This window comes from Sorex fumeus, unplaced genomic scaffold (assembly GCF_029834395.1).
Source record: "Sorex fumeus unplaced genomic scaffold, SorFum_2.1 ptg000030l, whole genome shotgun sequence".
NCBI classification, from domain to species: domain Eukaryota; kingdom Metazoa; phylum Chordata; class Mammalia; order Eulipotyphla; family Soricidae; genus Sorex; species Sorex fumeus.
Genome location: NW_026606087.1, coordinates 16,236,451 through 16,260,145, shown reverse-complemented (window position 1 = coordinate 16,260,145; position 23,695 = coordinate 16,236,451). Strand labels below are relative to the sequence as shown.

At 45.2% G+C, this 23,695-nt stretch overlaps 1 protein-coding gene across 4 annotated transcripts in view; it reads right to left on the bottom strand.

Moving 5' to 3' along the window:
• The window catches only part of NUP98 (nucleoporin 98 and 96 precursor), a 93,417-nt gene extending 71,382 nt beyond the window's left edge, over positions 1-22,035 (bottom strand). For all 4 annotated transcript variants that reach the window (XM_056116070.1, XM_056116071.1, XM_056116072.1 and 1 more), the window contains exons 1-5: positions 21,880-22,035; positions 6,026-6,129; positions 4,466-4,567; positions 4,190-4,366; positions 1,223-1,362 (exon numbers count right to left, since the gene is read on the bottom strand). In XM_056116070.1, coding sequence (XP_055972045.1) covers positions 1,223-1,362; positions 4,190-4,366; positions 4,466-4,567; positions 6,026-6,101 — 495 coding nt within the window. In that variant the 5' untranslated portion in view covers positions 6,102-6,129; positions 21,880-22,035. The remainder of the gene's footprint in view (positions 1-1,222; positions 1,363-4,189; positions 4,367-4,465; positions 4,568-6,025; positions 6,130-21,879) is intronic.
• Positions 22,036-23,695: the final 1,660 nt, after the last annotated feature.

The following is a 23,695-nucleotide window of genomic DNA, read 5'->3' as shown; positions in this document are numbered from 1 at the left end:
TGTTGCTTTTAGTATGCGAGAGTCCTTGAAGAATAACTGCTGATCTCACTCACTGGCTGTGGTCCTAACCAGGTTAGTGACATGTGCCAGACTGACCTAGAGCCCCATAAGCTGTCATCCAGGTTACTTTGGGAAAATGGGTATGGGTATTATCATTTAAACAGAAATCAAAGCTACTGCCCAACTGTCAACGTGTAGACTATGGACCTTGGTCAGTGAGCAGACACAGGGTAACTGCCAAAAACAAAACTGGAGCAGCTCCTATTATAGATGTGGTACGACTGGGCTACTACAAAGTTCTGGGGAAGGGAAAGCTCCTGAAAAAACCTGTAATGTCAAAGCCAATTCTTCAGCAGAGGAACTGAGGATTAAGGGAATGCAAGGGGCCTGTGTCCTGGAAGTTTGAGGCCCCTTATGAGAAAGTACAGTAAATGCTACAACTGCTTTTCTCTTACAAACAAAAAACAAACACCAGGAGCCAGAGATAATACAGCAGGTAAGGTGTCTGCCTTCCACCAGGCGACCCAGATTCGATCCCTGGCATCCCACAGGGTTCCCCGAGTTCCCAAGACTAAGTGCAGAGCAAGAAGTTACCCCTGAGCATCACTGGGTATGGCCCCAAAATAAATAAATACAACAACAACACTATTTTCTGTCACCTGGAACTGAAGCAGTAATACAGCAGAAGGGGCTCTTCCCTTGCATGTAGCCTACCCAGGCCTGATCCCTGCAACTCCATATGGTCCCAAGTCCCGTCAGGAGTAATCCCTGAGCACAGAGCCAGGAAGTAGCCCTAAGCACCACCAGGGTAGTCAAAACTTAAAAAGAAAAAAAAAAATCTTATTGCACTTGATTAAAAGAAAAAATACTTTCAAGGATTTTTTTACCATTCATCCTACCATGCCTTATTTCTAACAGTTGTTAGAGGCCAAATTATAAGCAACTTAAGTACAAATTCAACATGCTGGCTATTCTAATCTATGTGTGAATACAAATTCAATTGAGTTGCACATACTTCAAATATATACTTTAACAGGATTTACATTTTAAGACTTTTCTCCTGTACTATACAACACTAAACAGATTACACTAACATGTCCTTCATGAAAAGTGAGACTAAGCAATGCTTAAATGGAAATAGCAGAAACTTATTATTTAACCTGCAAAGAAATATACAAATGAGAGAAAACATATTTCTGGAAGATAGAAAGAAAATACTTACATTAAATTTAATTGTAGTGCCAGTAGGTGCAGCTGTAAAACTACTTGGCCCGAAGAGGGAGCCAGAGGAACTACCAAAAGGGTTAGAGGTGGTATTTGTAGTTCCAAAAAGGCCACCACTGCTTGTACTTGTTCCAAAATCTATAAATTAGAAAGAAAAATTAAGTGTTAGCAGCGAACAATCCTTTTTTTGGTCTTTTTGGGTCACACCCAGAGATGCTCAGGTAATTCCTGGCTCTGCACTCGGGAATTATTCCTGGCAGTGCTTGGGGGATCATAGGGACTCCGGGGATTGAACCCAGGTCAGCCATGTGCGAGGCAAACACTCTACCCGCTGTACTATGGTTCTGGTCCAAAAGTCCACAGTTAAAATTATGTACTAATATCTTAAAAGCTCTCTTGGAATTGGGCTATACTACTAGAGCAGCATACTTAATATTCTCTAACTTTGTACAATTCAAACCTTCCTAGGAAATATCTTTAAACATATTTCATAAAACTCTTCTTTTTTTTTTTTTTTGCTTTTTGGGTCACACCCAGTGATGCTCAGGGGTTATTCCTGGCTCTGCATTCAGGAATACTCCTGGCGGTGCTTGGGGAACCATATGGGATGCCGGGGATCGAACCCAGGTTGGCCGCATGCAAGGCAAACGCCCTACCCACTATGCTATTGCTCTGGCCCCTGTAAAACTCCTTTAAAAAGATTCTAGACTCAGGGACAGAGAGATAGTACAATGGGTAGGTGCTCTTGCCTTGTACACAACTGACCCAGGTTCGATCCCTGGTACCCCATATGGGCCCCTGTGCTCCACCAGTAGTGATCCCAGAGTACAGACCAGAAGTAAGAACTGAGTGCCCTCCCACTGTCCACCCAAAAATGGCTAGAGTCCTGCTCTTCCAGCCTATGTTAGTCCTTGAACATGGATCATGCTTGCTTGTCTCTATGTCTGTTTGCTTCTCCCAGTCTGGAAGTCCATGTTTTCTCTTGAAAGTGTATTTTCTCTCTCCCCACTCCCATTTTTCTAAGCAAGTTTTATTTCATAAAGGTTATCTTACTTTCTCCCCTCCCCCACAAAAAAAAAGGTTTAGGGCCAAAGAGAAAGTACAGGGGTTAAAGCACTTGCCTTGTATGTAGCTACTGGGTTCCATCCTTTGCATAACATAAAGTTAGTTCCCCAAGTTACCAACAGGAGTGATCCCTGAGCACCACTAGGAGTGACCCAAGACCAAAATAAATAAATAAATAAATAAATAAATAGGGCTTATGGGGCCAGAGTGATAGTACACAGCGAGTAGGGTACTTGCCTTGCACAGGACTGCCCCAGGTTTAACCCTCAGAAACCCTTATGTCTCCAGATTGCAGAGCCAAGAGTAACCCCTGAGCACAGAGCCAAGAGTAAGCCCTGAACACCACTGGTTTGGCCACAAAACAAAATCAAACGAAGACCTACAATATAATTTATTCAAACACATTTCTTTTGAATGAGCCCTTCAGTCACTTTTATACTGTCATGCTTAAGTATTTTAGCATCACAATAACCTCCCCTTTGTAAAATACTTAATCTTGGTCTGGATTATCAGGACCAGATAATACGCCTTGCACACAGATGATCTGGGTCTGATCCTGGGCACCTCAGTCCCCCAAGCACTGCCCAGAGTGAGCCCTGAGCACCAAGCTAGAAGCAATCCTTGATCATCACTAGGTTTGGCCCCCAAATAATACTGAGAGCTAACATACTCAATTCTACCACACTCTTGTACTAAGAGTGACATAATGCCCAGGACACACATATTATATGGTTTACTCAAAGAAATTATGTGACAATTTAAACTTTCAGAGAAAGTCAATTAATACCTACCATAAACAAAGAATCAACAGAGTATCCAGGTTGTATCTGGTATTCCTCAGTCCCACTTTACATCTCTTTATACTAAATGTGAAGCAGAGGCAAGAAGGTGCCCCTATAGCACAATTTAAGTAAATACCATCAACTACAAATTCCTCCTTGAAATCCCATTTTTTAAAACTTTCAGTTCTATGCCATAACTGTTAGTGCTCAGGAGATATACCACCTCAGGGCTCAGTGCTCAGGGGTTGCTCCCAAAGGTGCTTTCACAAATGCTTACAATCAAACCCCAGGCCTCACATGTACAAAGCAAGAGCTCTGTCACTGATCGACTTCCACAATCTGAAACCTTGTCTTTATCCATGACACTCTTCTGCCCTTGATCATACAGGTCTCTTAGCAGCCTGTATTGGGTATTGCTCTTCCCTGCCATCTTTTTTTTTTTACATTATACCTTATTTTGTTGTCTGGTTTTTAGGCCACACCTGGCAATGCCCAGGAGTTATTCCTGCCTTTGGAATCAGGAATCACTCCTGCAGGTGGTTGGGAGGCCATATGGGATGCCAGGAATTAAACCCAAGTTGGCCACATGCAAGACAAAGGCCATCCCCGCTGTACTATCTCTCCGGTCCCACATTTTATTCAATTTTAAATTGTAAGAAGGTCACATGTTTCCAATAGTTATGACTGTTGATGGTTTTGATGAGCATTTGCTGTACTTCACCATAGGATATCCTGTATGTTTTCTGTTTTTTTGTATTGGGTTTGGGGGCTGCACCTGGCAGTGCTCAGGGCCTCTATGCTCACAACTGACCCGACAATAGTGGCATACCGTATGTAGTACCAGGAGTTAGCTGCATGCTAATCCTGATTTAACCCCTATACTATCTCTCTAACCCAAGCACATCCTTTAAATACCATTTTCTCAGATTTACACTCTCAGAGATATACATATTACTTCCTGACCCTGCCCTCCAACTTTAAATACATTTTAAAAGCACTCTGCTCTCAGTTTTATAATCTGGTTGGAAAAGAGGGTAGATAAACAAAGAGAAAGGAAGAACAAGAATTTTAATAAGCAAGTCAAATTGTTAAGTCCAATGATGTTATGTCCCGCTTACTTCCAAAGCCAGTGGGTTTATTTTGTGCAAAGGCATTGGTCTGGGTTGAGAAGAGACTGGTCCCTGTGCTTGCAGTTCCAAATAAACTATTTGATGTCCCTGTTGATGTACCAAACCCAAAACCAGTACTTGTGGATGTAGCTGGCTGGTTAAATGAACTGGTACCAAATAATCCTCCTGGGGAGATAAAGAGGAAAATAAAACAATTAACCAAAATGAAACCAAGTGCCATACCAGGAATAAATAAACCAAATATACTCCAAATAAAGCCCCTACCTGGTTTGGTCTGTGAATTTCCAAAGAGGCTTCCAGTACTGTTGCTAGAACCAAATGCAGATGTTCCAAATGCGCCTCCACTAGTGGTGCCGAAGCCAGTATCTGAACAAGCAAAATCCAGGGTCAGAATAAAAGTTCAAATCAGGTAACCCAATCAAAAATATTTCTTTGTTTTTGTGTCACACTCAGCAATGTAAGAGGGGTTGCTCCTGACTCTGCACTTGGGAATCACTCCTAGCAATGCTCAAGGAACACGGGATGCCAGAGATTAAACCTGGGTCGATTTTTAAGGCAAGCGCCCCTATACTCTGTACTACTGCTCTGGCCTCCTGGTCAAGGAATGTTTAAATTATTTTTGTTGGGGGTCAGAGTGATACACACAGCGAGCAGGGTGTTTGCCTTGCACATGGAGAACCCAGCTTCAATCCCCAGCATCCTATGTGGTTCCCTGAACACCACCAGAAGTGATCCTTAAGTGCAGAGACAGGTGTAACCTTTGAACATCACCAGGTGTGTTCGCCGAAAAAAAAAAAAAGCCAAAAGAAATTTATTGGGCCAGAAAAATAGCTAATGGGCTAACCTATTTTAAGAGGCTAAATCATTTTTTTTTTCTTTTTGGGTCACATTCGGCGATGCACACGAGTTACTCCTGGCTCATGCACTCAGGAATTACTCCTGGCGGTGCTCAGGGGACCGTATGGGATGCTGGGAATCGAACCCGGGTCAGCCGCGTGCAAGGTAAACGCCCTGCCCACTGTGCTATTGCTCCAGCTCCTATAGGCTAAATCATTTAATAGTAACATGTTCTGCATAAGAGAAGCCTAGGTGCAATTCCCAGGCATCGCGTGGCCCCTTAAACCTCCTAAAGTGAATCAGAATAGATCCCTCTCAGTAACCATTGGTTTTGGTCCCAAAACAAAAACAGGGCTGGGAATGTAGCTAGATGTTAGAGTGCCAGTCTTTCATTCATGGGAAAACACACACACACCAAAAAAAAAAAAAAAAAAAAAACCAGGGCTGGGAATGTAGCTAGATGATAAGAGTACCAATCTTTCATTCATGGGAACACACACACACACACACACACACACACACACACACACACACACACACCTCCCCTCTGTAAGGGATGGGGATGGTACTCCAATATAGAGAGCTGGCCTTGAGTTCAATCTCATGAACCACTCCTGCTCCCCCCCCCAACACACACACACAATTGAGCTTAATGCCTATTTGGGGGGGGAAAAAAGGAGGGTCCAGAGAGACAGCAGAGGGTAGGGCACTTGCCTTGCATGTATCCGCTCCAAGTTTGATCCCCAGCATCTTATTGTCCCCCAAGCACTGCCATTAATTTCACAGTGCAGAGTTGGGAGTAACCAAGCATGCCAGGTGCCCCTACCCCCAAAATAAGGGAACAGACTGTACATGACCAACCCAGGTTTGACCCCCACTTTGACACTACTGAGCCCACCAAGAGCGATCCCCAAGGGTAAAGCCAGGAATAGCCCATGGTCTGGTCCCAAAACAGAAAATAAATGTACTTTAAAAAAACAAACTTACTCTGTCCAAATGTAGAAGTTGTGCCAAAGCCACCTGTACCACCCCCAAAGGGTGTTCCAAATGATTTATTAAACATCTTCAAAATGAGTCTTCACTTCAGAAAACTGCAAAGGAAATAAAAAGGGATTATAAAACAAATTATTTCAGAAAACACATTCACATTACCACCTTGCGTTAGTTCCTAAGTCACCTGAATAATTTAAGCATGATCCCATTATTTATATTCTCCATAAGATGTTATTATTAAAATTATCACTTTCAGGCTTGGAAATTAGCTCAAAGGCTGGAGTGCATGCCTGGCATGCAGAGGGTTCAGGGTTTGATTTTGGTACCATCTGGTGTCCCTGAACAGTGCGAGATGTAGTCTTGATGACCCCCCCATCCTGCTGGAGAACCTCTCTCCCCCAAATAAGACAATGTTGAGGCCAGAGAGAAGAATATAGCAGATTAGCCACTTGCCTTGAATATGGCTGACCCCCGTTTGATCCCCAGCACTATATATGGTCCTTGAGCACCACCAGGTATGGCACAAATGCACAAAAGGACACTGTGATAACTCAGTTCTCCCACTGCCCATTCCAGGTTCCTTGCTTCTCTCCTACAGATGGTGACTCTCAGGGCAATCTCTAATAAAATTCAACCAGAAATGTTTTCAATTCAGAATAAGCATCCCCCAAAACTCCCCTCAACTCTCCAGGACAACAGTATAAAATTAACTTCTCCAGGATAGGAGTAATATAAATTATTATTCTAGAACCTAACCTGCTATCTGAATATGCTTAGATAAATGAACAGTAATGCCGATGCATGACATCAGTGGCCCACACAAAGCTATAGCTTAACAGAAACTGCAGCACCTATGTCACACCAATAACTACCAATGTCTCTGTGTGTGCACAGGTGCACATGCATGCACTTGCACACATGCATACTCAAGTCTCTAAGTAAAATATTATTTAAGGATTACCCAAAAAGAGAAAAGTCAAAAATAAAACTTTGTGTGCTGAAGAACATGGACAGTCCCAGATGAAGTTTTGTAAAGGAGATTACATACCCAGAGCTGGGACGCAGGGGACCAAGAATTGGGGGCAACAATCATTTTTAAAACACAGGCTGAAGGGGCCAGAGCGAAAGCACAGCGGGTAGGGTGTTTGCTTTGCAAGTGGCCAACATGGCTGACCCGAGATCGATTCCTCCGCCCTTCTCGGAGAGGCTGGCAAGCTGCCCGTGACGTATTCAATATGCCAAACACAGTAACAAGTGTCACTATGGAGATGTTACTGGGCCCGCTTGAGCAAATCGATGGACAACGGGAGAACAGTGACAGTGACAGTCTCTCTTTTTAAAAAAAAAATTATTAAAGAACTGTGATTTACAAAGTTATTGATAGTTGAGTTTTAGGCATGTAATTTCAACGCCATCCCACCACGAATGTCAACTTCCCACCACTGGTGTTCCCAGATTCCTTCCCCTCTCCAAAACTGAGACAAGCTATTATTCTCAAGAAAATGTCTTGATTTTTTGTAGTGCAGGTGATAGAATCCCCCGAGGGAGCATCTTCACTTTCCAATGGTGATGTAGTAGGAGAGGCACAGAGTACCACAGAGGTGAGAGTCGGTGTCACACAGTGTCCACTGGACCCAAAGTTGCTCTGAGTATGCAGTTTCAATCCCAGCACTGCATACAGTCTCCTAAGCACTGCAAAAGTGACTTCCTGAGCACTGCTGAGTGTGGGGGCCCCCTCTAATGAAAACACAGACCAAGAGGCTGAAGAGCTAGTACAGTGAGTAGGGTGCTTGCCTGCATGTGGCAGACCCAGGTTCTATCCCCAGAATCCCAAACGAACCCCAAATCCCGCCAGAAATAATCCCGGAGTGCAAAAACAGGAGTAACCCCTGAGCATCACCAGCCATAGCTCCAAAACAAAAAACAAATAAACAAATAAAAAAAAAATAGAGGATGGGGGCAGAAAGAAGTAAAGCAGGTAGGGCTCTTGCTCTGCACAAGGTCAACTCGGATTAGATCCCCGGCATCATATATGGTCTTGCAAGTACCACCAGGAGTAATTCTTTTTTTTTTTCTTTTTGGGTCACACCGGCGATGCACAGGGGTTACTCCGGCTCTGCACTCAGGAATTACTCCTGGCAGTGCTCAGGGGACCATATGGGATGCTGGGAATCGAACCCGGATCGGCTGCATGCAAGGCAAACGCACTACCTGCTGTGCTATCTCTCCAGCCCCCAGGAGTAACTCTTGAGTGCAGTCAGGAATGACCACTAAGCTCTCCAAATGTGGCCCAAAAATTTTTTACAAAGTGAGAGGGTGCCCTTAAAGATAGTTCAGCAGGTAGAGTACTTGCCTTGCACTTGGCCAACAGGGTTTAATTTCTGGCATCCCAGAAATATATTCCCCTGAGCGCCATAGGAATTCCCGTGTGCAGAACCAGGGTAATCTCTATCATCATTGGGTGTGCCTTCCCCAAAAAAAGAGAGGGAATCTGGGGACACAGTGCATGGGGTTAGGAGCTTGCCTTGCACAGGGCCAACCAGCGTTCAGTTCCCAGCACCTCAAACGGTCCTCTGAGCTCGGATAGGAGTGATAGCCAGGAGAAAGCCCTGCGCACGGCCAGGTATAACCTCAAACCCAAAAAATTTAAATTACAACTAGAAAGGTAGAGAATAAGGCACTTGTCCTGCTTGTAGACAACCTGAGTTCAATCCTAAGTAGCCCCTAAAGGTCCTGTGATCCCTGAGTGCAGTCTGCAGGTAGGAAGCCCTGAGCATAGCCAGGTGAGACCCCAAAACAAAACAAACAAAAATCATACACACACACACACACACACACACACACAATAACAAGTACCCTCGCGTTAAAGAAAGGCAGTGGGATGGAGTGATAGTATAACAGGTAGGGCGTTTGCCTTGCACGCGGCCAACCCGGGTTCGATTCCCAGTATCCCATATGGTCCCCTGAGCACCACCAGGATTGATTCCTGAGTACATGAGCCAGGAGTAACCCCTGTCCATCGCCAGGTATGACGCCCCCCCCCTAAAAAAATGGCAGCGGCTGCCAGCACAAAGAAAGTTTCCGTCTCTTCCTTTATGCTCACCCCCAGTGCCTAGGAGAGCCAGCATTTCAAGTGGTGCTGCCTAATTGCTTACAGACTGTGTCAGGGAGATAGCAAAGGTCTGAAGTTCTCCTTATGTCAAAGATCTGGCACTGTATAATATAGTCCCCCAAGTACCATGAGAAGCAATCCCACAAAGCAATGTCAGGAGTAGACCCCTTGCACCACTGGGTGTAACCCCAAAGTAAACTTATATATATACTCAAATAACATCCTATCAGATGTCTTTTTTCCCTCAACAATAACTATATTGATCCAAATATTACTGGAGGAACTACTGGATGTTATTATACACACCTACAAATATGGAGAAATGTGTGTATTAGAATAGATTCCCACTTATTCATTCTAATTTTGGGGTAACATCCAGCTGTACTCAGGACTTACTCCTGCCATTGCTCAAGGGACCACAGAAAATGTCAGAATGCCAGCAGCACTCTTCAATCAGCTACCTGGCTTAAACAATTTTTAAGTTTGTAGTTTCTGATATAATCAGAGGAAAGAACCCATACATCAAAAACTCAAAGAATACGTAAATGTCAAGTAGTATAAGAGGTAGTGAAAGTAGGAAGAGGCAGTCCGAAAGGGGTGAGAGGAAGCAGGCAGATGTTTCAGAGTTGGAATGCAGCTCAGCACGCCCAAGGGCCAGGGTGATGGCCAAACTCTCATACTGCATGGCTTCCTGCATACTGTGAGGTCTAACTCTAATCTCCCAGCACCAAAGGGGGCCCTCCCCCACCAAAGGAAAAAAAAGAGTGAAAAAATAAACCAGAAAGATGTGTAGCGGCTAGAGACACATGTACAGTTGATAGGGTGCTTGCTTGCGCTGCACACAGCTGACCTAGACTGATCAATCCTTTGCAGCTCATACCAGGAGTAGATTCCTAAGCGCAGAACCAGGAGCAAGGCCCGGAGAACTACCAGGTGAGACTCAAAGTAAGGATCAGAGTGTTCAAGAAGTTGGAGCACAAGCTCTATATGAAAGAGAGCCATGTTTGCTCTCTAGCACTGCATGGTACCCCCTATCAAATGAAATAGTAAAATGTGAGTGGGGTTCAGAGGGAGTAGGCAGAAGAGAAAGAGCAGAAGACAGAGCAGAAGACAGAGCAGAAGACAGAGCAGTGGTACCCATTTTTATGACAGGAATAAAGTGGTATCTTAAGAACGGATACCACCGCTAAACTCAAAGGAGCATGTTTTCCATGTTCAATTCCCAACACATGCCCTACCCTCTAGCATTGTTGGGCCTAATTTACACTCCAAAACTAAAATAAGTAAATAAATGAGGAGTTCATAAAATACATAATTTGGCGGTACTGATACAACATTTTTGTTTGGGGCTTACTCCCAGCGGTGCTCAGGACTTATTCCTGGGGGGCCTTAGCTGGCATTACGTAGCACAGGAGATAAAACCAGGGTCAACTGCACACAAGACCTTACAACATGTAAGACCTTTCCCACTGTATTTTTTCTTTGCCCCTGCTCTGGCATACTCAAGGAAAAAGATACTCTGACAAGCATGGGTATTTTCTTGTGTAGGGGGTGGCTTTTGGGATCACACCTGGTGATGCTCAGTGGTCACACCTTGCTCTGCACTCAGGAATTACTCCCAGGGGTGCTCGGGGGACCATATGAGATGCTGGAGATAGAATCTGGGTCCTCTGCGTGCAAGGCCCATTGTACTACTGCTCTGGACCCAAGCATGGGTATTCTATTTACCAAAAGGTAACTTCACTTAAGGCCTTACAAATTTACAAAGTAGAGCTGGAGAAAGAGTTCAGCAGATAAAGCACTAGTCTTGCAAGCAGCCAGACTGATTAGAACACTGCGTAAGTCCCCAGAGCCCAATCAAAAGTGACCCCTGATCACAGATGGGTGTGGCCCAATAACAAAATTTGCCCAAAAAAAAGAAACCTTACAAGGCATACCCACAGCCTAAAATGAACTTTCCTTACTTCTTTCATAAACATTCTCACTGTAAATTTTAATATAAGATATAAAAAAATCAGAGATAGAGGGATAGAAAAACAGTAGGGCATTTGCCATGCATGCGGTGATCCCCGGCATCTCACATGGTACCCCCAACACCGAAAGGAGTCATTCCTGAGTGCAGAGCTAGAAGTAATCCCTGAATTGCTGGTGTGACCCAAAAATCAAAATTAAAATATTGAGGCTAGAGAACTAGTACAGCAGGCAGAGTGCTAGACTTGCAGGCAGCCAACCCGGGCCAGGTTCAATCCCTTGCAGCGCATATGGTCCCCCAAGGACCACCAGGAGTAATTCCTGAATTCAGAGGAAGAAATAACCCCTGAGCATTTCCAGGTGTGGCCTTAAAACCAATACATATATGCATGTGTTTGTATGTTTATAAATGTGTGTGTGTGTGTGTGTGTGTGTAATAGTGGAGCGCTGGAAAAACAGTACAGAGTTAAGGAGTGAGGCTACATTGGTCTAAATCTCGGTTCAAATTCCAGGTACTATATATGATCCTTTGAGCATCAACATGGGTCATTTCTGGATACTAAACTAGGAATAGCCCTGAATCCTACCACTTGGGGCCTCAAATCCCTCTCCCTAAATAAATCAGTGCTATCGAGAAAGGGAAAATGCCCTTAAATTTAATACTCTGTTCAATTTTTTTAGGGGGGGGAAGGGGTTGGACATGCTCAAAGTTTACTCCTGATTCTGTGCTCAGGGATCACTCCTGCAGTGCTGGGGACCATATGCAGGATTGGAGATAGAACTGGGGTCACTGGGGCTGGAGCAATAGCACAGCAGGTAGGGCATTTGTCTTGCATGCGGCAACCCAGGTTCGATTCCCAGCATCCCATATGGTCCCCTGAGCACCGCGAGGGGTAATTCCTGAGTGCAGAGCCAGGAGTAACCCCTGTGCATCTCCAGGTGTGACCCAAAAAGCCAAAAAAAAAAAAAAAAAAGAACCGGGGTCACTGTCACTAAGTGAACGATGCTTTAAGACTCACTCGGGATGGTAGATGTGTGCTGAAAGTAGACTATAGACCAAACATGATGGTCACTTACTACCTGTATTGCAAACTGCAAACCATAACACCCAAAAGAAGAGAGTAAAAGGGAATGCACCTGCGGGGGGTAGGGGGGAGGGAGTGGAACGGGGATGGTGGGAGGATACCCGGAACACGGAAACACTGGTGGAGAATGGGCACTGGTAGAGCGATGGGTACTCAATCACTGTATGACTGAAACATAATCATGAAGTTTGTCTGTAACTATCTCACGGTGATTCATTAAAAAATAAAAAATAAAAGCATAGAATATTAAAAAAAAATAACTGGGTCACTTGCATGCTCAGCAAGTGCTTTAACACCTATACTATTCCTTTGCCCCCTCCCTAGCTCTCTCTTTATGAATAACTCAGGTCGTTATATATATAAGAGGTAGTCTTAACAATGGACCCCAGTTAGTGTCTGTAGTACAGCAAGAGGAGCATTTGCCTTGCACACGGCCAACACAGGTTCAATCCACAGCATCCGTATGGTCAGGGGTAAGTCAAGAATGAGCCCTGAGGGGACTGGAGTGGTAGTACAGCAGGTAGGGCATTTGACTTGCACATGACCGACCCGGATTCTATCCCCAGCATCCCACATGGTCCCCAGAGCACCACCAGGAGTACTTACTGAGTGCAAAGCCAGGAGTAACCCCTGAGCATCGGTGACCCAAAAAAGCAAAAAAAAAAAAAAAAGGGGGGGGCTAGAGCGATAGCTCAGCAGGTAGGGCGTTTTGCCTTACACACGGCTGACCCAGGTTCGATTCCCAGCATCCAATATGGTCCCCTTAGCACCACCAGGAGTAATTCCTAAGTGAAGAGCCAGGAGTAACCCCTTGCATTGCCGGGTGTGACCCAAAAAGAAAAAAAATGAGCCCTGAGCAAAGTCAGGTGTGGCCCCCAAACAAACAAAACAAAAAAAAATTAGATATCAGAGATAGGAAATATAAGATTAAGACACTTGCCTTGTATGTGACCAACTCTGATTTGATCCCCTGGCAGGCTATGGTTAGTGTTGGCCCTTTTCACTACTGTGGTGCTGGGGGATGGAGGGGGTGGACACTGACCAAGGCCTGCCAAGGATCAAATCAGAGTTGGCCACATATAAGGCAAAGTGTCTGAATTCCATATTAACCCGAGAAGAGCCAGAAGTACTGAACACTGCTGGATGTGGCCCAAACCTCCACCCCAAAAGAAATCCCACTACAATTACAGTAGTTCAGGATTCCCCAAAAGAAACACAATATATATACAAATGACCTGATAAAACATTCAACTGCTATAAGCTTTAAACTCTAGACATAGTGACAACACTTGTTCTCTTTCCAATTAGTGATCAGACCCTAAAACACAGCTAGCCACCAAGCCAGTGCCACTTTTAAGTGTTATCTGAATGACTAAGCAATAGACAAGTTAACAGCTCCCTGACAACAGTTACATAAACAGGAAGTAATTTTTTTCCTCTCCACTCTGAGTTTCTCTGAATCAAACTCAGTAAAGAGTAAAAACAGTATTTGTTACAATGAACTCTTTAACTATTGTACTTTCTAGCTTTCAAAGGATTTTTTCATATTCTTCTCTTATCTTGACAAAAGCACTATAAAAGGAAGGAACTGTCATCCACAATTATACTATGTAGGGGGAAAAAAGAGACTTGATTTTTGCTGGGGATAAGAGAAGAGGATGTTAGGTAGAATTTGAGGAAGAAGAGATTAGCTAAGATCACAGCAAACTATTTGCTAGTCATTTTTACAGTTTCGTTTCTAAGATTTCCCCCACCAGATCAAGCCATTCTCTTGGTAAAAACATTCATTTTATAAAAAACTGTCACTTTTCCTAAATATTGCTGCTCAAACCTCACCTGCTTTACAAGACTATCCTGATTAGACCTTTCAGGCTCTTATCAGTATAAAACAGGGCTCAATTCCCATCCCTGCCACTTTCAAATCCTTGTTACATAAACAAATACCTCTCAGCTGTTCTTAGTTATGCAATTTCTTTGTTATGCCAGCCATTTGACTGTATGAACTGAATGCCACTCTGGTTTACCAAAAAAAAAAAAAAAAAAACCCAAACCTTGATTTGCTTAATTTCTCCCAACTAAAATATAATTTTAAATAATCCACAGTATCTAACACAATTCCATCCTCACAGAAAACAATTTTTTTCATCTCAACATTCACTTTACAAATGAAAAGTGCATTAGCTTTGGAGACAAATCTACTTAACTCCCTGTGATGGGGCTGGAAAAGACTGCACAGCGGATCAGGCACTTGCCCTGCTCAAAACAGCCTGGGTTTGATCCTCCGTACACCATATGTTCCCTTGAGTCCTTCTAGGAATGATCCCTGAGCCCAAAGCCAAGAGTTAGCACTAAGCACAGTCAAGTGTGCCCCAACAATAAAAAGCCTCCAAAAACAAACAACAAAAAGACAATGGCTCCAAGTTATATTAAATATAACTTGTCACTGAATTCTTCACACAATGAAGAACAAAAAAAAAAATCAACTTCCATTTGTATTGATAAAGTAGTAAAAAAAAATACTGATTATGCAGGCTGGAGAGACAATTCAATGGACTGTGTGCATGGGTTCAATCCCTGGCACATGATCTCCTGAGCCAACACTGAATAAAATTAAATTGCATTATTTAAAAACCTAGTTTGCAGTTTTCCTTAAAGTCATTTTCCCAGGACCTATCAATAACATTTAAGCTAGGAAAGCATTGGAAGACTGCCTTAAAGTGTGATTATTTTTGCGTAGAGAGCTGAACCACTAGGGGACCAGAGTACAAGGCTAGAGTGTCTGCCTTGCATGTCAACCCAGGTTCTATTTCCAACCCCTCCAAGTCTTCCAGGAGTGACCTCTAAGCACAGAGCCAGGAGCACTGCTGGATGTGGCCCAAAAAATAAAATTAAAAAAAAAAACAAAAGCTGAATACTGTTTTTCATGAAACTATTATTTTACAGAATAACCAACTATGGTTATTCAGATTTCAAGTACTTGGGGAAAAAGTGTTTTTGTTTTGGTCACACCCACAGGTGCTAAAGTCACTCCTGGTGGTGCTTTTGCGACCATAAGCAGTGCTTGGGAGCCAGACCCAGGTTAGCTTTGCCCACTGTACAATCTGCTGGCTCCAAGAATCTTGAAAAGTTGTGTCTGCCATTATGAACTTAAAAAGGCTTCCAATTCCCAAAGAGATTGATGAAACAGGCAGAAACAGTAATTGTAAAATCAGTCAACATTTGGAAGAGCTGCTTAACTTACAGTAAACCAGTACTTCTAAACAACCAAAATATGTAAGAAAATCATGCATTGGTAAATATTCGATTCAAAGTACATGACAAACCAATAAATTTTAATGTAACAGATTACAAAATCACAATTAAATGGTTTCATATTCTATACTGCAACAAATGTTTTCGAAGGGAGGCTGGATATACAATACAATACAGTGAGTTCACGTTGGACTTACACCCAGTCCATTGGGTCTATCCCCAGAATAGCATACAGCCACCCAGAGTCACTGTAGTGATCTCTAAGCATAGCCAGGAGTAAGCCCTGAGCATAGCAGGGTGTGATCACCCCCACCCCACCCCTAGCACTTTCGGGTGTGGGGTCCTCCTCCCCTTGTCAAGCTAATATCTACATTACCTGAGAAGGCCACTAAAGCACTTTCTCTTTGGGGAGTTCATGCACAATTCAATCAGCCTAATCAGTGGCTGAATAAATAGCAGTACTCTTACATTAATAATAAATAAATAAATAAAGCACTTTCTCTTTCCCAACATTATTTGTTATGCAGCTAGGCTTTTTTTTCTCACATACATCAACTAAACTATGAATGTAAAATAGCTTTAAATCCAGACGTCTAGGGGTTGGGGAAATGTAACACAAAGGGCTAAAATGCATATTGTGAAGGCAGGAGTTCTGGTTTTGCTCCCAGCCAGATATGCCAGGTATGCCCCTCTCCACCCCACCCCAAAAAGAATGCCACCCCTATCAATTTTTAAGTAATTTTTTGTCAAAATTAAATTATTTGGAGATCCTGGAACTCCTGGTATGTAGCCACACAACACCTCCAAATTCCACAATACTGACAGCCCATTTAGAGGACAACAAATTAGATGACAAGGTAGCACAAAAACCCAATAAGCTCAATATGCAAAAATAACAGAGAAGGCTGAACTAGCAAGCAACAGATAGCTCAATAAATCGCCAAACATATTAAAATAAATCCATTGTAAGATATAACAACTTCTGCAAATTTTCTTTTACTGAACATTTTTTGATAACTCCACTTACATTCTGTTGTAACAAGCAATATAAATGTGCCTGCTAAGGGGGAAGGCTTATGGGGTGGGTGAGAAACTGGGGACAGCTGGAAGGGAAGGTCACACTGGTGGGAGGATTGGTGCCGGAAGGTGAAAGCCAGAAACAACTATATTATGAACAACTTTGTAAGTCTGCTATTTAAATACAAAATTAGGGGAAAAAAATTTTTTTAATTATTTGGGGCCAGAGAGATAATTCAAAGGGCTAGTGCACATGCACTGTATGCTATAGCACAGTTCAACTTCAGACTTTGCATGATCCCCCAAATACTGCCAGGAGCAACCCCACAGAGCACAGAACCAGAAGCAGTTTGAGTACCACTAGGTATGACCCAAAAAACCAATATAAGTCAATATGCTATTTGCGTAACAAATGACTATCACTCTTACCAAAAAATGTTTTTAGTTAGGGTGTTTGCCTTGCACGCGGCAGACCCAGATTCAATCCTGGCATCCCATATGGTTCCCCAAGCACCACGACAAGTGATTCCCAAGTGCAGAGCCAGAAGTAACTAAGCATCACTTGGTGTGAACCCCCCACCCAAAAGGAGTAATTCCGAGTGCAAATCTAGGAGTAAGCCCTGAGTATCGCCACCAGGTTTGCCCCTGCCACCCCTTCAATCTCTTTAAAAATTGCTTCAGTTTCTTTCTAGCACAGTAAATTAAAATTTATTTTATTATTATATATATTATGATCAACATAAGCATAGCCTGTGGTCAAGAATGCCTCAGTTTTAAGAAATCCCTGCCTTCACATATCTAAGCAAGTTTGAGGCCTTGAGTTCAATACCTAGTACTACTTGGCCTCCTGAATATTGCTGCAGGCTGGAGTGATAGTACAGTGGGTAGGGTGCTTGCCCTGCACATGGCTGACACAGTTCCAATCTGTAGCATCCCATATAGTTCCTGAACAAGGCCATGAGCAGTAATCTCTGAGCATGCCAGGTATGATCCCAAAACAAAAACAAAAAACTGCTAGGAATGGCACTGGTGGCAGCTGAGACACCATGCTACAAAGGCTTCTGGAACCTACCAAGCCTCTGCACTCAACTTCCAGGGCTGTATGACCAAGTGGAGAATTACCAGGAATGATCCTGGCCCCCTGAAGTACCACTGGGAGAGGATCCTTACTTCAAAAATAAAGCGGTGGGATAGTACACCAGACAGGGTGCCTACCTTGCATATGGATCACATCTGGTCCACTGACCACCACAGGAGTGGCCCTGAATACCAACATATGTGGCCCCCAAAGACCCCCAAAATAAAGTGTAATACCTTCAACATAAAAACACCACAGTGACACATGGCAAGCACTATATAACCAGGATATGCATGAGCACCAAAACTAAAAGTATGTACCCCACAAAGCATGTATGTGACACCCTGCAAGAACTGCACCACATCCATATTTGGAGCCCCCAACGAGCACCACAACCACACATGTAAGACCCCAATACACACACACGTGCGCACGGAGGGAGAGAGATAGGGAGAGAGACAGAGATAGGCAGAGACCCTGAGATCCCGGTCAGAACAAAATTTATTTGGATAAAGACCTCTGAGAACTAGAAAACTGTTGCTATAGCTCCTTTTAAATCATCTGTTTGACTTCAGTTTCCAATCTACACTTGGTATCAGACAAAGCTAATCAAAGCAATTTTTCAATTTTTCATCTGGGGGGAAGAGTGGGTGTCTCCCATGTAGTGCCAGGGGCAGATGGGCCACACCAGGAGATAGATACTCAGATCTGCTCTGTGAGAGTGTCTGGTCAGTGCCAGGTCACGCAGTACTGGAGGCTACCAGTCAACCAGGTGGTACACAGGGAAACCAGGGGTACACCTGGCATTGCTGGGGCTCAAACTCAATTCCTCGAGACCATGCAAGGTAAAGTTAAAAAAAAAAAAACAAACCCTAGTGGAGTTCATGCCCAATTCAATCGGCCTAATCAATGGCTAAATAAATAGCAATACTCCTACATTATAATTTAAAAAATAATAATAAATAAAATAAAATACACTATTAAAAAAACCCCTAGAGCTATTTTTTTGTTTTTATTTTGTTTGGGACACACCTAGCAGTGCTCAGAGGTCTGGGAGTAGGTTCCAGCAGTGTGCAGGGTATCTGCAGTCTGGACTGATCAAGGCCTCCTTACACACAAAGCGTGTGATAGTCTATTCCACTGAGTTATTTCCCCAGCCAGAGTTACTTTATAACATTTTTAAGTATTTGGGGCTGTAGAGACAGTACAGCAAGTAGGATGCCTGCCTGCATGTGGTTAATCCAGGCTTGATCCCAAGTGTCCCATAAATTTCACTGAGCCCTGCCAAGGAGTGATCCCTGAATATAGAGCCAGGAGAAAGCCCTGAGGACCACTGGGTGTAGCCAAAACAAAAAACAAAAAAAGGCATTTACATACCTTGTCTCTAATATCGATTACTAAATCTCTAAATTTCTTTCTGTTGTTGTTGCTGCTTTTGGGCCACACCTGGCCAGTGCTCAGGGTTTTATTCCTGGCTCTGGACTCAGGAATCATTCCTGACGGGCTGCAGGAACCATAGGTAGTGTCGGGGACCAAACCAGAGTTGATCTAGTGCACAGGAATAGCCCTATCCACTGTATTACTGCTCTGGCCATATAGATCTCTAAATTTCTTAGTTCCCCAAGCTTTCAAGCAATCCTTACAATTAAAGTGGCGTTTCTTTGTTTTTTTGCTTTTAGGCCACACCCAGCATGTTCAGGAATTACTTAACTGCTGGTGGGCTTGGGGGGACCATATGGGATGCCGGGGATCGAAGCCCGGTTAGCTGTGTGCTAGGCAAACAACCTATTGTACCCACTGAACAATCTCTCCTGAAAGTAGTGATCTTTTTTAAAACAAATATCAAAACTATGCCGTATTTTGTAGGCTAACTCCCATTATTAAAATATTACAATAAAATAACGTAAACAATGTTTTACAAGCTGTGGATTTGACTCCCTGAAAGTCCTACTTGTTTTCAGCTATCTAAGAACTAATGGAAATGAATCAAGTCAGGTGCTAAGGTACCACATATCTTACAAAAAGGTTTAAGTTCCTTTTATTTGCACCGATATTTTAGCAGTTCAAATACTCAGCATCTTTCTAAACTACTTTCAGGCTTAACTACATCATATTCATGCATCATTCAATCAAATACACTTCCTGAGGTTTTACTATGTGACAAACAACCTGAATATAAAGACAAAAATATTTTACCCTGGGGGAATGGGAAGACTGTTCAGTACCACCAAAGTAATCACCATATAGGCACCAAACTTACAAATGTATTATCATAGATATAATATATATAGCTGGGGAGATAGCAGAGATTAATTAGGTGGAAGCTGGAATGATGAATTGTGATATGCATGAAACCCTACCATGGTGCCTAAAATAAAAATTTTAAAATAAGTCAAATAAAGTGCACTTGCCTTTCATCTCACTGGCCCTGGTTTGAATCCCAGTCACCATCTAGGGTCCCCAGAGCACTACCACCAAGGGTTACTCCTGGGCGCCCCTGAGCAACGCTGGGAGTGCACCAACCAGTGCACTCCCAAAGACCAAAAGCCAAAATATAAAAATAATTTTTGCCATAAAAACTCAAATAAGGGGCTGGAGCAATAGCATAGCAGGTAGGGCATTTTGCCTTGCACACAGCCGACCCGGGTTCGATTCCTAGCATCCCATATGGTCCCCTGAGCACCACCAGGAGTAATTCCTGAGTGCAGAGCCAGGGGTAACTTCTGAGCATTGTCGGGTGAGACCCAATAACACCAAAAAAAAAAAAACCCTCAAATGAACTTTATAGAAACTTGTAAAGGAGCGAACACCCAGGAAAGGCTTCCCAGAGTTAATATACCCCGTTCACATGTCAGTATCTAGATGACAGTTCTCTTCTACCCTCACACACCATTTCAGTCTTTGTCACCTAAACAAGAACAAAGTGACATCCTGATGTAAATGGTTCAAACAACAATTTGATCATCCAATCTTATTAAATAATTCTCAAATTATAAAGCTCAATAAAGCATTGTCCAACTTCAGGTTGTGCTTTTCAAAATATCTTACTTTTTTCCGACCAATATATATATCATCTTTTTATCCAATTAGTAAGTACTTCTGGTTTTATAAGACTGTCGCAGGAAATGACCACTCTTATTTCTTGTTTTTTTTTTCTGGGGGGGCGGGAATATGATCGTCTCAACCTTATTCTATAACACTTTTGAACTCTCTACCTGACAGAACGCACAATTTCCAAGGTACAAAAAGACGGCTGCCTAACTGTTCCAGTCCTGTCTCAGAGGAGGATTTCTGGTTCCCCCTCCCCGGCCAATATTGTGGGAGCTCTCGCAAATGGGGCAGAACAGCATCCAACTGCTGCCACGAAAAGTTCCGATTTGGAACCGGAAGCCAGACAAGGACTTGTTCATCCATCAACTGGATGAACACTGGATGAACACGGGGGGCATCGTCTGAGTTCTCACGGTCCGAGTCAGGGCACCTCCGGCTGCCAACGACCGAAAGCGCCCCCCCCCCCGGCCCCCAAAGTCAATTCTCAGGTCCAAGAGGACGAAGTCCCCGGGCGTGAGCTCATTCCTGGACTGAGTCAGACCGCGCGGGCTACTCCCCGCCTCCTCCTCCTCCTCCCGACCCCGCAGTTGGCTCCGAACCTCTCCTGAGACTTAGGCGGAGGGGCAAGGGGCTTGCTCCATCTCCCAAAACCCGTAAGGTCCGTCGAAACCCGAATTCCCGCCCGCTCGCCCCCCCCCCACCGCCATGTGTTTTATTTCACAATAAACGCATGGGGGGGGCGGGGGAGGGAGGTGGGGAGAGGCGGAAAGAACCTTCCACGTCCCCCGCCAACCCCAACCTTCACTCAGGTATCGTTTGGAGGGACCCAACTCCCGACCCACCCAGCAGGATCCTGGAGCCGCCAGTTTCCCCGGGGGACCGAGCCCAGGCGAAGACGGTCCATCCCGCCGCGGCCCCCGCGCCGGAACCGCTGCCCAGCAAATGAATGAGCCCGGCCCGCTCAACGTCTGGGCTCTCCCTCGGCGTCGGCAGCCACGGGCGAGTCCGGGCCCAGAGCCCAGCGCCGGCCGATTCCTTCCCAGCGGCGCCGCGGGCCGAGGCGCGGGACGGCCGCGGGGCGCGGGGGCGCGAGCCCCGCCCCCTCCGCAGGGCCCGCGAGGCACCCCGGGGCGCGCGGCGCCGGCGCCCGGAGGGCCTGGGGCGCCCCGCTCGCTCGCTCGCTCGCTCACCCGCCCGCCCGCCCGCCGGCGCGCTCCGCGAGGAGGAGGAGGAGGAGGAGCCAGTCGGGCCCCGGCCGCCTCCGCCTCGCCCCCAGACTCACCGCGGCCTGCGCGGGGGCAGGGCAAGGATCCGGACGCAAGGCCTGAGCCCGTCCGCCACCCGCCGCTCAGCGAGCAGCGCGCGGCCGCCACGAAACCGTCGCCTCAGCCACCACCACCGCCAGCGACCGCCGCTCCGGGCGCAGCGCGCACAGGGCCCGACTGCGTCACACGCTGCTCGCCGTCAGAGGCTCGCTCCGGCGCTCCGCCCTCGCTCGCTGCACATTGGCGGGCGACGCCGCCACTCTAGGCCCGCCCCGTTACTCATTGGGCAACGAGTCTTTTGAAACCGAACGTCCTCGGGAGAAGGGGAGAGGGGGAAGAGGAGGGGCCTCGAGGAGTTAGGGCGGGGAGGAAAGGGGAATGGCTCTGGGAGGGACTTGGAGTCCCGCCCCCCGACCGCGGCGGTTGGCTGGATGGGAGCCGTGACGTCACACAGGGCCCCTCGAACGGGCTTGCTGAGTGGCTGCACCGGGCCCGGGGCGGGAGGAGATGGGTGACGCTATCCCGAGGCTCCGCCCCCTTCCTTGGAGCGGAGAGACCCGGGCTGCGGGAGCTCGGGCCAATCAGAGGGAAGGCTCCAGGATGGCATGGTAACTATTCTAACCCTTTCCTTGCCCCCGTCCGCGGGCGGTGATGGGAAGGCTTCCCCGGGAGTCCGGCCCGGACTTCCTGGCCTGACCTCCGGCGCAGCCGAAGCTTTCGGCTAGTTCTCTCCCCATTGCTTGCTTGCTTTTGCTTCGAGGCCTTAAAACCCGGGCTCCTCTCGTGATCGATGCAAGTTCAGGAGCCCCCTTTCCCTCCTGAATCCCTGGCATATATGTTATGAGTAATGGAGATGCCCTGCATTCCGTTTAGAGCCTGGTACAAATTAGGATCGTGGAATTTAGCCATCTACATTTTAACGATCCAATTTGTTATTAAAGATTAGTTCAGAGGCCGGAGAGAGTACAGAGGTTAAGGAGCTCGCTTACCTTGCACGCAGCGGACCCCCAACGAGATCCCAGGCACTGCATAAAGTCCCCCAATACCCCTGGGTGTGGCCTCCCCCAACCCCCTTAAAAAAGGGGACCTAGTTTAAATATTCCCGCCCTCTCTGAGATACATTGTGGACCTTGGATGACCTCTCCCGGAGAATCAAAGGCTCTGGCAAACTTATACCGACAGCCTTGCCACTTTGTATACTATTTATTTTTCTGTCACCTGTGGCCTAGAGGTCAGAGTCGAATTTTCTTATTTTGTGTTTTCACCTCCCCTCTTCTAGCCATCAGAGAAACCTAATATAAAAATACAGAGAGGGGCCAGAGAGATAGTACATTGGGTAATGCACTTGCCTTGCATTCCTTTGACCTGGGTTCAATCTCCCTAGCCTGCCAGGAGTGATCCCTAAGCATACCACCAGGAGTAAACCCTGAGCTCCACTGAACTTTGACCCCAAAACAAACAAACAAATTACAGGGAGAATTAATCATGTCTGAGATACTAGACCTAGGGACAGGATCCCACACAGGACAGCAGGGACTGTGCTCAGAAAGCAAAATCAAATGTATGTTGCTTGCCCATAACCCACTTCCTGGAACACTATGCAAAACTGGAAATGGACTCAGCCCAATAGTTATAACAGTACCCTCACAACCCTCATGAGACTTTGATTTTCCACCCTTCAGATTTCCACCCCCAACTCTGTCGTATCTATGACCAGGTACACAGTATGGTTTATAACATTTAATATTCGATGCATGAATATGTGGATTATTTTAAATGGAATAATACAAAGGAGTATAAGAATTTTGATCTGGCCAGATAGATAATACAGCT